This window comes from Astatotilapia calliptera, chromosome 1, assembly GCF_964374335.1.
Source record: "Astatotilapia calliptera chromosome 1, fAstCal68.1, whole genome shotgun sequence".
Taxonomy (NCBI): Eukaryota; Metazoa; Chordata; class Actinopteri; order Cichliformes; family Cichlidae; genus Astatotilapia; species Astatotilapia calliptera.
This window is the reverse complement of record NC_137422.1, coordinates 39,169,463-39,184,445: the sequence shown is the minus strand read 5'-3', so window position 1 is coordinate 39,184,445 and position 14,983 is coordinate 39,169,463. Positions and strand designations below refer to the sequence as shown.

At 40.3% G+C, this 14,983-nt stretch overlaps 1 protein-coding gene and 1 long non-coding RNA gene across 6 annotated transcripts in view; both read right to left on the bottom strand.

The window, feature by feature from the left end:
- Positions 1-14,983, bottom strand: part of LOC113027043 (katanin p80 WD40 repeat-containing subunit B1-like) — a 29,362-nt gene that overhangs the window by 1,447 nt on the left and 12,932 nt on the right. For all 5 annotated transcript variants that reach the window (XM_080303537.1, XM_080303525.1, XM_080303541.1 and 2 more), the window contains 14 exons: positions 14,685-14,768; positions 13,842-13,957; positions 12,695-12,766; positions 12,474-12,624; positions 12,196-12,389; positions 11,798-11,946; positions 11,319-11,369; positions 11,052-11,116; positions 3,332-3,415; positions 2,489-2,604; positions 1,342-1,413; positions 1,121-1,271; positions 843-1,036; positions 220-368 (listed from right to left, as the gene is read on the bottom strand). In XM_080303537.1, coding sequence (XP_080159663.1) covers positions 220-368; positions 843-1,036; positions 1,121-1,271; positions 1,342-1,413; positions 2,489-2,604; positions 3,332-3,415; positions 11,052-11,116; positions 11,319-11,369; positions 11,798-11,946; positions 12,196-12,389; positions 12,474-12,624; positions 12,695-12,766; positions 13,842-13,957; positions 14,685-14,768 — 1,648 coding nt within the window. The remainder of the gene's footprint in view (positions 1-219; positions 369-842; positions 1,037-1,120; positions 1,272-1,341; positions 1,414-2,488; positions 2,605-3,331; positions 3,416-11,051; positions 11,117-11,318; positions 11,370-11,797; positions 11,947-12,195; positions 12,390-12,473; positions 12,625-12,694; positions 12,767-13,841; positions 13,958-14,684; positions 14,769-14,983) is intronic.
- On the bottom strand, positions 8,036-9,595 carry LOC145429733 (uncharacterized). The gene is made up of 2 exons (XR_013910024.1): positions 9,188-9,595; positions 8,036-8,805 (listed from the first exon to the last, which is right to left on the bottom strand). It is a non-coding gene; the product is annotated as an uncharacterized LOC145429733 (long non-coding RNA).

Below are 14,983 nucleotides of genomic sequence, written 5' to 3'. Positions count from 1 at the left end.
ATCAGCCAGAGCAGAACTGATGGCGATGCTGCAGGTGGATCAACAGGTGAGGAAATAGAAGCTTTCGGGGAAACTAAACACAGATTTTGTTGGTGCAGTGTTGATTAAAGATGAACTCAGCGTCCTTTTCAATAGCAATATTTCACAGATCTCGTTGTATGTACGTATAACTGTATTCGTTATTCAACATCTGAGCTGCGATGCTCCGGGTCCACCTACAGATGGCGCTCTTTGGCTGGAAGATGGCCTTGTAGTCCTCGGCGTTGTGGATCTCAGCAGACGACAGCTTCTCGTCCGCCTCGTCCTCGCTAGGGCTCCGCCTCTCCCCTTCGGGGCTCCGCCTGTCAGACTCTGAACGGTGCTTCAACCTGATGACATCACAAACATTTGTTTGTTTGTTTTTAGAAGAAAAACTGCAAATTTTTAACTTTATTTACTTTTATTAAAGAATCTGGAAGCGAAACTTTTCCACTGAAGTCAAATAAGATTTTATATATATATATATATATATATATATATATATATATATATATATATATATATATATATATATATATATATTTATTATATATATATATATATATATAATAAATATATATATATATATAATATATATATATTTATTATATATATATATTATATATATATATATAATAAATATATATAATAAATATATATATATATATATATATATATATATATATATATATATATATATATATATGACATGTGATCTGAGTGTTTGATGAATGAAACCAGTGGCTCATGTATAAAACTTTAAATCCAGGAGTCAGTACTTGCAGTATCTGGAGTATTTTCTCCTGTCTCTCAGTGTGCCGTACCTCTGCGATCTGCAGGTGGTCGTGGGTCTCTCGTAGTTCTTTCGCAGTGCCGCTCCTTTGGGGTCCTTCTTCGGCTCTGTGAGCGGCTGGTCGTCCTGGATGATCCCCTGGATCACGGCGCCACCGCTCTTCTTTACCCTCTTCAGATCGACCACGTAGGACGACACACTCGACAGCTGATGAGACACGCCGATCTGACATGTGGAGAAGGTGGAAGATTAAGATTACCTAAAACTTCTGCACAGTACTGTTACTGAGCGGTGGGCGGAGCTACACACCAGCTGCTGGTTGCAGATGGCGAGGTCAGACACCTTTCCCCAGCTCACCGGCACCGCGTCAAAGCAGCGGTCCGGTTCCCAGCCGAAGACCCGCAGCGAGTCCGTGGCGCCGCTGTACAGGCAGGAGCCATCTGGGCTAAAACATATACACCTGAAACCACAGGGACAGGGGTCAGAGGTCACATTCCAGTTACACCCTGCTGCAACGGGGAAAAACTCACCTGACCGGAGTCGTGTCGCCCTCCAACGAGCCGATCATCGTAAACTTCTCCAGATCCCACAGCTTGATGGTCCTGCAAGCACATGCAGAGTTCATACAGCTGCAGCTCATTAGAGACACCTGTAGGTGTTTTATAGTGTCAGGTGAAGACGCTACAACACGGCTGAGGAACAGGAAGAGACCTCCAACAGATCCACGGTCAGCAGTGACAAGTCAGTAAATGAGGAGAAAGAGAAAAGAGGAACGAAACACGAACAAAAGAGGGAGTGGAGGGCAAAGTGCACCTCTCAGTGCATCATGGGAAGTCCCCAGGAACCTGAGGGATGGTTAGGGTCGCCTAACCCAGGTCTAACTACAAGCTAAGCTAAAGACATTTTTATAATTAATTGAAGAAAGTATGTGTTTGAGTCACTTCTTATTCTCATAAATGAGAGTAAGATTTATTCCATCAATAAACTGTTTGAGATAAAAATGACCCTGCTCCCTGTTCTGTCACTAAAACAGGCCAAAACCTACAAAATGTCTCATTTCTTTGAAGTGACACATTCAAAGCTTTAACGGCTCCATCACGATCACATGACAATCGGAAAATCAGGCCACAAACTACAGCTTTGCTTGCTGGTGTAACTTATAAACTGTCTCTAACACCAGGTCGATGTCCTCAAATTAAACATAATAATCAATTTAAGTGATTCATGTTGGAATACTTATTTATACTTCATATGCAAAAATAAAGAAATGATTAAATACTGAGTGCACTTGCTGGTTGTGTTGGAGAAAGGATGAGTTATTATTTCCATTTTATTATATTTATATTATATTTCCTGTTTACTTTTAGTTATAAATGTATGATTTAGTGGCACATGCAGAGGACATGTAGAAGACACAGGACATGTATGTGAAAAAAAGTAAAAGAATTTCAGACTAAAAGAAATGTTACATTTAAAAAAATGCCACAAACAATCAAACTCAGCACCAAAATAAAATCTTGGCGGCACAGAGAGAGGACAACCTCGCGCAGCCTCTGAGCTTCATGAAACAGAAAAACTAAACGAGCCACAAAGTGTCACAAACACTGATTCCACTCATGAGTCGCTCCTTCAGCTCCGAGCTGCTGCGTCTCGGGCGCTCGGCCTGCGGCGACGTACCTGTCGGAGCTTCCGGAGGCCAGCAGGTACTCGTTGGGGTGGAACTGGACGATGTTGACGGCGGCGGTGTGAGATTTGAATTCCGTGATGGTTTTCCCCTGAGCCAGGTCCCACAGCTGATGGAGACAAGAGGACAGGGCTGAGGTCATCGAACAGGAAGAGAGCAGAGCTCACCTCCTTCAGCCAATCAGAATGAGCGATTTTATTACAGGATGCTGCCGGTTTGATGCTTTCACAGCATTTACAGAATAAACACATCATGTTCACACTTTTAAATTCCCAAGATGCTCTCAAACACCCGAACATCCGACCGCTGCAAATGAAATGAAACTTAATTCTAAACATCGATGAAATGTTAGCCTAACGAGTCGTTACACATCACCAGCTTATTACTTTATTTAAATAAATGTAACTGAACCTGGGTCAAGAAGTGTCCTGAAAACTATTTTAATAGAAAAGATGGATCTTAAAAATCCTAAAACACTGAAGTGATTCAACAGACGGACCTTTTAAAACCATTTTAAAATGTAGAAGAATCTAAAAATGTTGCGATTCAATCGCTCGTTTTATTTTATGGGAACACGTGACTACCAAACATGAACCAGGACCAGCTGGAACATTTTAACGTCTTCCAGCCTTTCTGCACAGTTTCCTGCTGCTGATGTTCTGCTTCACAGTTTACATTCACAGCATCGTGTAACTCCTGCAGGTTATAGTTACTCTGAAGGTTTCTCAGCATCTACTGTTACAGAGTCAGAGTTACCACAACATGTAAGTACCGGGAAAAACAATCCTTAAAATATATTTTTTACATTAAAGGTGAGACGTCAGATCAGGTCGTACCTTGACGGTGCAGTCGTCGCTCGCTGAAGCTAACCACTTCCCATCAGGACTGAAGGCCAAACTCCTCACAGCCTGAGTGTGACCCTGCAACACCAACACTGGTCAGATTTTTGCTATCGAGACTCATGTGAAGCTTTTATTTTGAAGGAAAGTAGAAGCCCTGAGCCTGGTTCTGGAGTTTTTCCTTCCCACTGTCGCCAAAGTGCTCATAGGAGGTCATATGATTGTTGGTTTTTCTCTGTATGTAGATCTTAAAGTATAAAGCGCATTGAGGTGACTGATGTTGTGATTTGGCGCTGCATAAACAAAATTAAATTGAAGTCTCTCAGTTCTTTTAAATGCAATAATCCGTTTACTGTAAGACTCCATAAAAGCTCCGACTGACACAGTTTAATCCGAATCATTCTGAGCGTCCTCGGCTTTGGTGCACAGTGACACCCATAAAATCGGCTAGTCTGACAGATAAGGAGAAGACGACGGTGGTATGTAAACTGTGTTTTTGTGCTGCGTATTGTTTGTTTGAACGCAGTTTGGATTCTGACCATAGAAGATGTTTTTGTGACACGCCCACCGCTACGTTTGCTATTCGGTTTGGTGTGTGTGTGTGCTGTGGCTCTGCAGGCGTTCACCTGAGTTTGAAGGAATTGCTGTTGCCTTTGTTTTGGATTTTGGCATGCTGCTTATGTTGAATGCTTAAAATGAGTGGATCACAGGCTGCATCTGTTGTTGGATAAACTGAAATTGGATAAGATTAAGGAGTATGCTAGAAGAGAGAATAAAGCGATCAGCAAAGAAGGCACCCACAGCTGTGGCCAAACAGACTGCAACAGATCGGTCTCAGAAGGAGCACCCAACAAACTCCAATGCCACCTTCCTCCCACTATCTGTTAAACTGTTTAAATGGAGTGTGAGGCAGACATGCTAAAACAGTGACCTAAAAGCATTACCAATAAACAATGGGATCAATACATAAATGAAAGAAATGCAGCTGATAAAAAAGCCATAAACTACTTTCATTTGTTTAGTGGTGATTGCCAGTTTAGTTGGGTTTTTTTTGAGACACAGAGAGTGAGAGATCCTGTCCTACATTACTTTAAAAAAGAAGATATTTTCAGAGCTGTTGATATATGAAGCTCTGAGCATTGAGTGTTGCATTGTGAGAGTTTCAGTAAAAAGCCTGCAAATTATTGCATTTATACTGGAGAGCAAAGAAAAATTAAATTCTACTTGTACTATGGAAAATCAGTTTCATAAAAGCTACATAAACAGAGCTGAAGAAGACTGCGTTTGTAAAACTAGCGGTAACGTGTGAGAATTATAAGTTATAAGACTGTTTCTGCTATCGATACAATTTGTGTTGTTAATCCTAAATGATTCACGGTGACAACATCATAAGAACAAGGTCATTTTACTCCACACACACACACATTTGGAAAATCACATAGTTTGACCATAAAAATTCCCAGAATAATTAGTATTTGAGATTGCTGAAGCAACATCACTAAAGAAAAATATCCTTGCATGTCACTTTCGTTTAAAAATATAAAAAATGTGAAGTTTTTTTTTGTAAAACATAAAAACATAAAAACAACAAAACTTAAGACCTTAAGAAAGAGATAAAGGATTGAGAAAGTTTATTCATGCAGGTCCATATGACAGAGAATATGCATGTTCTTTTAGTTTTCATATTATTATAATTTATATTTAATTGTGTTGTGGTTTGCAGTGTTTTGTGTTCTTTTCACTTTAAATTTGTGAAAGGAAAAAGCTGAAATTTAAATAGTTAAAACTTGAAATGTGAATAGTTGATTTTTGTATTATATGATTTATTTATTACATTTTATGTGGAGTGAATGTGGAGTAAAAGTATATTTACGGTGGCCCCTAGAGACAAAGCACATACAAACTTCAAATCACGTACGAACTCTGAAGCATGTACAAACTCCAAAACACGTAAAAACACGTACAAACTCCAAAACACGTAAAAACACGTACAAACTCCGAAGCACGTAAAAACTCAGAAGCATATAAAAACTCAGAAGCATATAAAAACTCAAAACACGTACAAAAGACAACAGAAGTGCTCCAGGATGCTGGGCGCAGTGTTGAGCCTTTGTTATCTTGTGGCTACACAAGCCAGCAAGTACCAACGACCGGATTTGGTGTGTGGTAATAACAGGTAAATGAACTTTTTTTTAAATTATTTGAATATATATATGAGTGCCTGTGTATAAATACACAAACAATACACACATGCTTTCAATTGTGTAATTTAAGTGATCTAGTAGCTCTGCTTTGGAAGTTCAGTTCATGCTAGAAATGTGTTTTGGAGTTTGTACGTGTTTTGTCTCTAGGGGCCACCGCATATATTTATATATAAACATATATAAATAAAACCACTTGTTTTTATGTTAGTAATTCCTTTTGTGCATAATTTTATATTATTGTTAATAATAAATTAATTAAAGCAACAAAACAACCTGAAGAGCCGGTTCGGAGCCGAAAGAGCCGGCTCTTTTTAGTGAGCCGAACCGAAAGAGCCGGATCTCTAAAAAGAGCCGGAAATCCCATCACTACACTACACCCATAAAATCGGCTAGTCTGACAGATAAGGAGAAGACGACGGTGGTATGTAAACTGTGTTTTTGTGCTGCGTATTGTTTGTTTGAACGCAGTTTGGATTCTGACCATAGAAGATGTTTTTGTGACACGCCCACCGCTACGTTTGCTATTCGGTTTGGTGTGTGTGTGTGCTGTGGCTCTGCAGGCGTTCACCTGAGTTTGAAGGAATTGCTGTTGCCTTTGTTTTGGATTTTGGCATGCTGCTTATGTTGAATGCTTAAAATGAGTGGATCACAGGCTGCATCTGTTGTTGGATAAACTGAAATTGGATAAGATTAAGGAGTATGCTAGAAGAGAGAATAAAGCGATCAGCAAAGAAGGCACCCACAGCTGTGGCCAAACAGACTGCAACAGATCGGTCTCAGAAGGAGCACCCAACAAACTCCAATGCCACCTTCCTCCCACTATCTGTTAAACTGTTTAAATGGAGTGTGAGGCAGACATGCTAAAACAGTGACCTAAAAGCATTACCAATAAACAATGGGATCAATACATAAATGAAAGAAATGCAGCTGATAAAAAAGCCATAAACTACTTTCATTTGTTTAGTGGTGATTGCCAGTTTAGTTGGGTTTTTTTTGAGACACAGAGAGTGAGAGATCCTGTCCTACATTACTTTAAAAAAGAAGATATTTTCAGAGCTGTTGATATATGAAGCTCTGAGCATTGAGTGTTGCATTGTGAGAGTTTCAGTAAAAAGCCTGCAAATTATTGCATTTATACTGGAGAGCAAAGAAAAATTAAATTCTACTTGTACTATGGAAAATCAGTTTCATAAAAGCTACATAAACAGAGCTGAAGAAGACTGCGTTTGTAAAACTAGCGGTAACGTGTGAGAATTATAAGTTATAAGACTGTTTCTGCTATCGATACAATTTGTGTTGTTAATCCTAAATCATTCATGGTGACAACATCATAAGAACAAGGTCATTTTACTCCACACACACACACATTTGGAAAATCACATAGTTTGACCATAAAAATTCCCAGAATAATTAGTATTTGAGATTGCTGAAGCAACATCACTAAAGAAAAATATCCTTGCATGTCACTTTCGTTTAAAAATATAAAAAATGTGAAGTTTTTTTTTTGTAAAACATAAAAACAACAAAACTTAAGACCTTAAGAATCTCCTTATGAATGTTGTGAATATCTAGATCATTGGTGTTTGGATTTGAGGGTCAACAGGGCGAACACTGAGGCTGGGTATTAGAAATACAACATGGCAACATGAGACATGTTAACTCTGAGAACACTAACATCTAGATTAAGGTGTGAGAGGTAAATACATAACAGAAGCTAAAAAGGAGTTGCTTGTCTCTAGTTAAAATAAATTGAAAATAAACTGATTTGAACACGTTTGATGCATTATACAAAAAAAGGTTCATGATATAGTTCACATGATCTAAGCAAGAGTGACTCGGAATCTCAAATGTTAAAGTACACTTACTGATTGTACTTTTACTACATGAGCTAATGTAGATGCTCTAAAAGCACGCTGGCTGAAAAAGAACCACACGTTTGGAGAAACTGTGCTGTAACTTCTCATACTGTGAAGTTTTCTGACAAAAGTGAATTGAAAACTTATGCTGTACAGTTTACTAAGGGGTCCTTTGCTGGGCCATGTGCAATTACACAAAAGAACAAGTTAAATTTCACCATAACACTGACTGGAGAAAAGCCAAATTGGGATTCTAATTGACATTACAACTGAAATCAGTGCTGTGATAGTTAGTTTAAGATCACAACCTGATTTAAAACACAGTCTAACATCAACATTCTTGCCCCTGAAAATAGGTCAGGATGGCCGAAAAATGTACTTTAAAAATGAGATTTTCTTTTTGTTTCATTGGAACAGTAAAGTACCATTACAAAGAAATGAGTACACCTTTGTAGTTAAACCGGGTTTGGAGTTTTTCATGTTTTACATACAGACTTTCTCATTTAAACCATGGTGACTTAAAAGTTTAGCAGCAAGACACTTGTTTCCTTTGTTCCATCAAACATTTCTTTCAGCCATCTGTGTTTATCAGAGCGATATGTGACTAATTTTTTATTGAATCACCAGAAAGTACACAAATACAAGATTAAATATTTTATTTATTTATCAAAGATACATAATTACACATTGATACAATGAATAAGGTGTCTATAAAAATTACACATGGTGTAAGAAAAACATTATAACATACAAATAAGTGTTTTAAGATAATCTGACATACTTTAAAAGCATAAGAATAAAAGTTGTTTTTTTTTTAAAAATCATGTTCTTTGATGATCACATTACATGTATCACATTTTTTAAAGCATAACGTAGGGTGTTCACAAAAACAGTTTTATGATTACTTTTTCCACAGTGCTTGTATGCCTCTTGCAAAACTATGTACTTATCACCATATGACATAATAACTCACGATTATGCAAGACCAGCCATGAAATGTCCGTCGCTTCATTACAATCATTTGTCCCCGCTGCTGCCCTCAGACCCAGTCTGTGGGGTAAAATTGCTTTTTTGGTGGTTCATAAAAAATATCTCAAAAAGCGATGTTAGTGAGGGGACCAGAAACACTGGGTTGCAGAGCAGTTGGTAAGGACTTGTATATTTCTGGAGAGTCTGCAAAAGCTGTCTTGCGCATGCTCCTGATTGGATATGTGGAGCCCGGCTCTGATATCTCACTGGTGGCAGCTAAAGGTAGGCATGCCTTGGAGGCGGAGTTGGTCTCGGGCGCAATCTTTCAAACGAGCCTCACGGCATTTCAGGCAACCTCAGGCCGGAAACAACATCCGGTCACTCGCGGTCAAAATCCACGCAGAGCTGGTGTTTCGCAGGGATCAGGTTAACACATCTGGGTCTAAAAATATAAAGAAAAACAAAAAGAGTTTTAAAACACGCAAACTAGCAAAATATCAAAGGAGCATAACATAACAATAACAAGATGATATGAGATACCCGATGAGGCCATGATAGGTGATGTAGACATGTAATGTATAAACTTTTACGGGAGTTAAAAGTGGAGCTTATATATATTTTAAAGTGTATTGTACGTGGGATAGGCTCCAGCGCACCGCGCGAGCCTGAGAAAAGGATAAGTGGAGGCGAATGGATGGATGGATGGTGTATTGTACCTGTTACAAACCATTGTGATATTTATTTATTTTTTTAAATGAAAGGATTGACAGAATGGTAAAAAGGAAAATGCAAAAATGTAGTTAGAGAGGAAGATTAACACTTACCGAATGATATGCGGATAAGGAAAGAGACGCAAGTTGCTGTTGAAATCGGCCGCTCCCTATGCGAACTCGCAAGCAGTCTGAGCGGCGCCAGTTGTTGATACGTCTGAAGTCAGATCTCTTCTGGGGTTCGAAGATAGTCTTAACATCAGCGGGAGATCGTAAAATCAGAGCTGGAGCGGATTGGCTAACCGGGGTGCGAAGGGAGCGGTGCAAGGGTTATGTGATTGGCAGCGGGGCGCAGTGAGGCGGAGTTGGTCTAAGGGGGGAATTTTCAAACGAGGTAAGCAGCGCATTCGGGACCAGAGCGGGGAGCGAACAAGCAGGAAAAAATTGTGCTCTGGAAGCTGTTGCGGGTCGGTGCGATTAAGAGCGAGGTAGAACTTAGACTTTTAGACTTTTAGAATTTTAGAGGTAGCTAGCAAGAGGCAAGTTTTTGAAGAAAAAAGAGTAAGGAGCTTTCCCAATGTTTTTGGATTATAGCGCTTTTTTTGGGGGAATAGAGGGGTAGCTAACAAGTTATTCTAGGGGTTTTGGAGAAATCGCGGAGAAATTTTTAAAAGGAGTTTTGGCTTTGTTTGGCTGAGCATGAAGGGAGCCGCGGGGCGCTGAATTTCAGAAAAAAGACTAAGGATTTTTTCAGGATTTTCCCTGTTATCGAATATAAGGTTTTGGGAATAGAGGGGGTACCCTAACAAGTTATTGTAGGGTTTTGGAGAAATAGCGGAGGGTTTTTTAAGGAGTTTTCCCTGCTTATGTATCTAAGGAGGGTTAGGGGATCGCGAATTTTTTCTGAGTATGAGTTTTATTCTAAATCTACAAATGAATATAAATCTAAATAAAGTTTCCCCCAAGGCATGCAGCATGTGTTTGTGGCCATACTGAACGTTACAAAAGCACAAGTTTAACTAAACAATTTTAATATGGTTTAATACATTTTTAAACACATGAGCACGGAGCCCGAGAGAGCACGGTCCGGAGACACGGGCGCGCCCCCGCGCGCCCAGACACACAGCCTCGGGCGCGCGCGCGCGCACACACACACACACTGACCCGCCACCAGATGGCGTTTTTTGAGCATAAAAAAAAATAAAAATAAAAATTTAATTGCTTAAAGAAATAAAAGAATGCTATTTTGATATATAAGAAACTTTCTAAATAATCAATTATATTTTTATGAATATCATATTTTTATGAATATCATATTTTTATGAATATCATATTTTTATTATTTAATTACTTCCTACTTCCGGAGCTCATGAATAATTTAATTAGGGGATAATTTAATTAGGGGTCATAAATCAATTAAGGGGGTCATAAATCACTGCGTTTGACGAAAGGGGTATAATATCACTCTCTTTTGACACCTAACTCTTTCTCAGTCAATTAGCATCAATATTATAGAGCCTAATTACTGTGTAGCTGTGCTTGCTTTCTTTTAGGTGTGACTGATGGTACTACTGTCAGTAAAATTATTGTCCTTGCGTGTCCTAAGGTTTCTGTTGTGGCAGAGATCAGAGGGAGCACTGTTGATGAAGCCACAAGAAGAATGATGGCCTTCATTTATTACAAAATAATTTCTCACACATCATTTTAGTTGTTAATTTAGACTCATAAAACCTCTCATATAACCGCACTCAGACCAAAGTCACACAGCTGTTAAAGGTTTTAGATGGTTTTGAATTAAACTGATTTTCTGAAGACAAAGAAAAATCTTTAACTAAAGAAAGAGAAAACCGAGCGGCTGGAGGACTACTTTGTTGTAAACAGCAGGTATTTGAGCTCTGATAGGTTCGTTGCATTTATAGTCCGCTGTCCTAAGGCGTCCATGTTTCCACACAGACACACGGCTGCTGCGTTCACTGACCTGCTGTTTATCAGGAAAATGAGTCTTTATGTCCTTCAGCTGCCGGCTGATCGCCAAAATGGACTCTGAGCAGAAGAAGAAATCATCAGGAAACGACCCAGTAACCACAAAACAGGAGCTGAAACACCTCTGTCGTGTGTTTTTGTGTCGTGTGTTTTTCACTGTCGAACACGTGATTTATTGTTCGTGTTTCATCTATAAACTGAAACGTCGGAGGCGCGTCGTCTCCTGATGTCTCACAGAAACGTGAAGCTGTGCTGGACTCACCGTCCTCTGGAGGAGCGGGAAAAGGCTCCGACATCTTAGGAGGAGTGCGAGCTGGAAGAGAGGAGAACGAGGAGCTCAGACTGCAAAATAAATGTGACGACATGAAAACAAAAGAAGAAATGACGAGAGTGTCTTTGTCCTCATTAGGATGAATATTTTAAAAAGGCACAAAGAACCAATCAGATCCTCCCATCCTGTTTGGCTCTTACAGCGAGTAATGTTTACTCCTCTCACTTTTCAAATATGGCCTGCTTCTCAAAATCAGCCAGAGCAGAACTGATGGCGATGCTGCAGGTGGATCAACAGGTGAGGAAATAGAAGCTTTCGGGGAAACTAAACACAGATTTTGTTGGTGCAGTGTTGATTAAAGATGAACTCAGCGTCCTTTTCAATAGCAATATTTCACAGATCTCGTTGTATGTACGTATAACTGTATTCGTTATTCAACATCTGAGCTGCGATGCTCCGGGTCCACCTACAGATGGCGCTCTTTGGCTGGAAGATGGCCTTGTAGTCCTCGGCGTTGTGGATCTCAGCAGACGACAGCTTCTCGTCCGCCTCGTCCTCGCTAGGGCTCCGCCTCTCCCCTTCGGGGCTCCGCCTGTCAGACTCTGAACGGTGCTTCAACCTGATGACATCACAAACATTTGTTTGTTTGTTTTTAGAAGAAAAACTGCAAATTTTTTACTTTATTTACTTTTATTAAAGAATCTGGAAGCGAAACTTTTCCACTGAAGTCAAATAAGATTTTATATATATATATATATATATATATATATATATATATATATATATATATATATATATATATATATATATGACATGTGATCTGAGTCAGTACTTGCAGTATTTTCTCCTGTCTCTCAGTGTGCCGTACCTCTGCGATCTGCAGGTGGTCGTGGGTCTCTCGTAGTTCTTTCGCAGTGCCGCTCCTTTGGGGTCCTTCTTCGGCTCTGTGAGCGGCTGGTCGTCCTGGATGATCCCCTGGATCACGGCGCCACCGCTCTTCTTTACCCTCTTCAGATCGACCACGTAGGACGACACACTCGACAGCTGATGAGACACGCCGATCTGACATGTGGAGAAGGTGGAAGATTAAGATTACCTAAAACTTCTGCACAGTACTGTTACTGAGCGGTGGGCGGAGCTACACACCAGCTGCTGGTTGCAGATGGCGAGGTCAGACACCTTTCCCCAGCTCACCGGCACCGCGTCAAAGCAGCGGTCCGGTTCCCAGCCGAAGACCCGCAGCGAGTCCGTGGCGCCGCTGTACAGGCAGGAGCCATCTGGGCTAAAACATATACACCTGAAACCACAGGGACAGGGGTCAGAGGTCACATTCCAGTTACACCCTGCTGCAACGGGGAAAAACTCACCTGACCGGAGTCGTGTCGCCCTCCAACGAGCCGATCATCGTAAACTTCTCCAGATCCCACAGCTTGATGGTCCTGCAAGCACATGCAGAGTTCATACAGCTGCAGCTCATTAGAGACACCTGTAGGTGTTTTATAGTGTCAGGTGAAGACGCTACAACACGGCTGAGGAACAGGAAGAGACCTCCAACAGATCCACGGTCAGCAGTGACAAGTCAGTAAATGAGGAGAAAGAGAAAAGAGGAACGAAACACGAACAAAAGAGGGAGTGGAGGGCAAAGTGCACCTCTCAGTGCATCATGGGAAGTCCCCAGGAACCTGAGGGATGGTTAGGGTCGCCTAACCCAGCTCTAACTACAAGCTAAGCTAAAGACATTTTTATAATTAATTGAAGAAAGTATGTGTTTGAGTCACTTCTTATTCTCATAAATGAGAGTAAGATTTATTCCATCAATAAACTGTTTGAGATAAAAATGACCCTGCTCCCTGTTCTGTCACTAAAACAGGCCAAAACCTACAAAATGTCTCATTTCTTTGAAGTGACACATTCAAAGCTTTAACGGCTCCATCACGATCACATGACAATCGGAAAATCAGGCCACAAACTACAGCTTTGCTTGCTGGTGTAACTTATAAACTGTCTCTAACACCAGGTCGATGTCCTCAAATTAAACATAATAATCAATTTAAGTGATTCATGTTGGAATACTTATTTATACTTCATATGCAAAAATAAAGAAATGATTAAATACTGAGTGCACTTGCTGGTTGTGTTGGAGAAAGGATGAGTTATTATTTCCATTTTATTATATTTATATTATATTTCCTGTTTACTTTTAGTTATAAATGTATGATTTAGTGGCACATGCAGAGGACATGTAGAAGACACAGGACATGTATGTGAAAAAAAGTAAAAGAATTTCAGACTAAAAGAAATGTTACATTTAAAAAAATGCCACAAACAATCAAACTCAGCACCAAAATAAAATCTTGGCGGCACAGAGAGAGGACAACCTCGCGCAGCCTCTGAGCTTCATGAAACAGAAAAACTAAACGAGCCACAAAGTGTCACAAACACTGATTCCACTCATGAGTCGCTCCTTCAGCTCCGAGCTGCTGCGTCTCGGGCGCTCGGCCTGCGGCGACGTACCTGTCGGAGCTTCCGGAGGCCAGCAGGTACTCGTTGGGGTGGAACTGGACGATGTTGACGGCGGCGGTGTGAGATTTGAATTCCGTGATGGTTTTCCCCTGAGCCAGGTCCCACAGCTGATGGAGACAAGAGGACAGGGCTGAGGTCATCGAACAGGAAGAGAGCAGAGCTCACCTCCTTCAGCCAATCAGAATGAGCGATTTTATTACAGGATGCTGCCGGTTTGATGCTTTCACAGCATTTACAGAATAAACACATCATGTTCACACTTTTAAATTCCCAAGATGCTCTCAAACACCCGAACATCCGACCGCTGCAAATGAAATGAAACTTAATTCTAAACATCGATGAAATGTTAGCCTAACGAGTCGTTACACATCACCAGCTTATTACTTTATTTAAATAAATGTAACTGAACCTGGGTCAAGAAGTGTCCTGAAAACTATTTTAATAGAAAAGATGGATCTTAAAAATCCTAAAACACTGAAGTGATTCAACAGACGGACCTTTTAAAACCATTTTAAAATGTAGAAGAATCTAAAAATGTTGCGATTCAATCGCTCGTTTTATTTTATGGGAACACGTGACTACCAAACATGAACCAGGACCAGCTGGAACATTTTAACGTCTTCCAGCCTTTCTGCACAGTTTCCTGCTGCTGATGTTCTGCTTCACAGTTTACATTCACAGCATCGTGTAACTCCTGCAGGTTATAGTTACTCTGAAGGTTTCTCAGCATCTACTGTTACAGAGTCAGAGTTACCACAACATGTAAGTACCGGGAAAAACAATCCTTAAAATATATTTTTTACATTAAAGGTGAGACGTCAGATCAGGTCGTACCTTGACGGTGCAGTCGTCGCTCGCTGAAGCTAACCACTTCCCATCAGGACTGAAGGCCAAACTCCTCACAGCCTGAGTGTGACCCTGCAACACCAACACTGGTCAGATTTTTGCTATCGAGACTCATGTGAAGCTTTTATTTTGAAGGAAAGTAGAAGCCCTGAGCCTGGTTCTGGAGTTTTTCCTTCCCACTGTCGCCAAAGTGCTCATAGGAGGTCATATGATTGTTGGTTTTTCTCTGTATGTAGATCTTAAAGTATAAAGCGCATTGAGGTGACTGATGTTGTGATTTGGCGCTG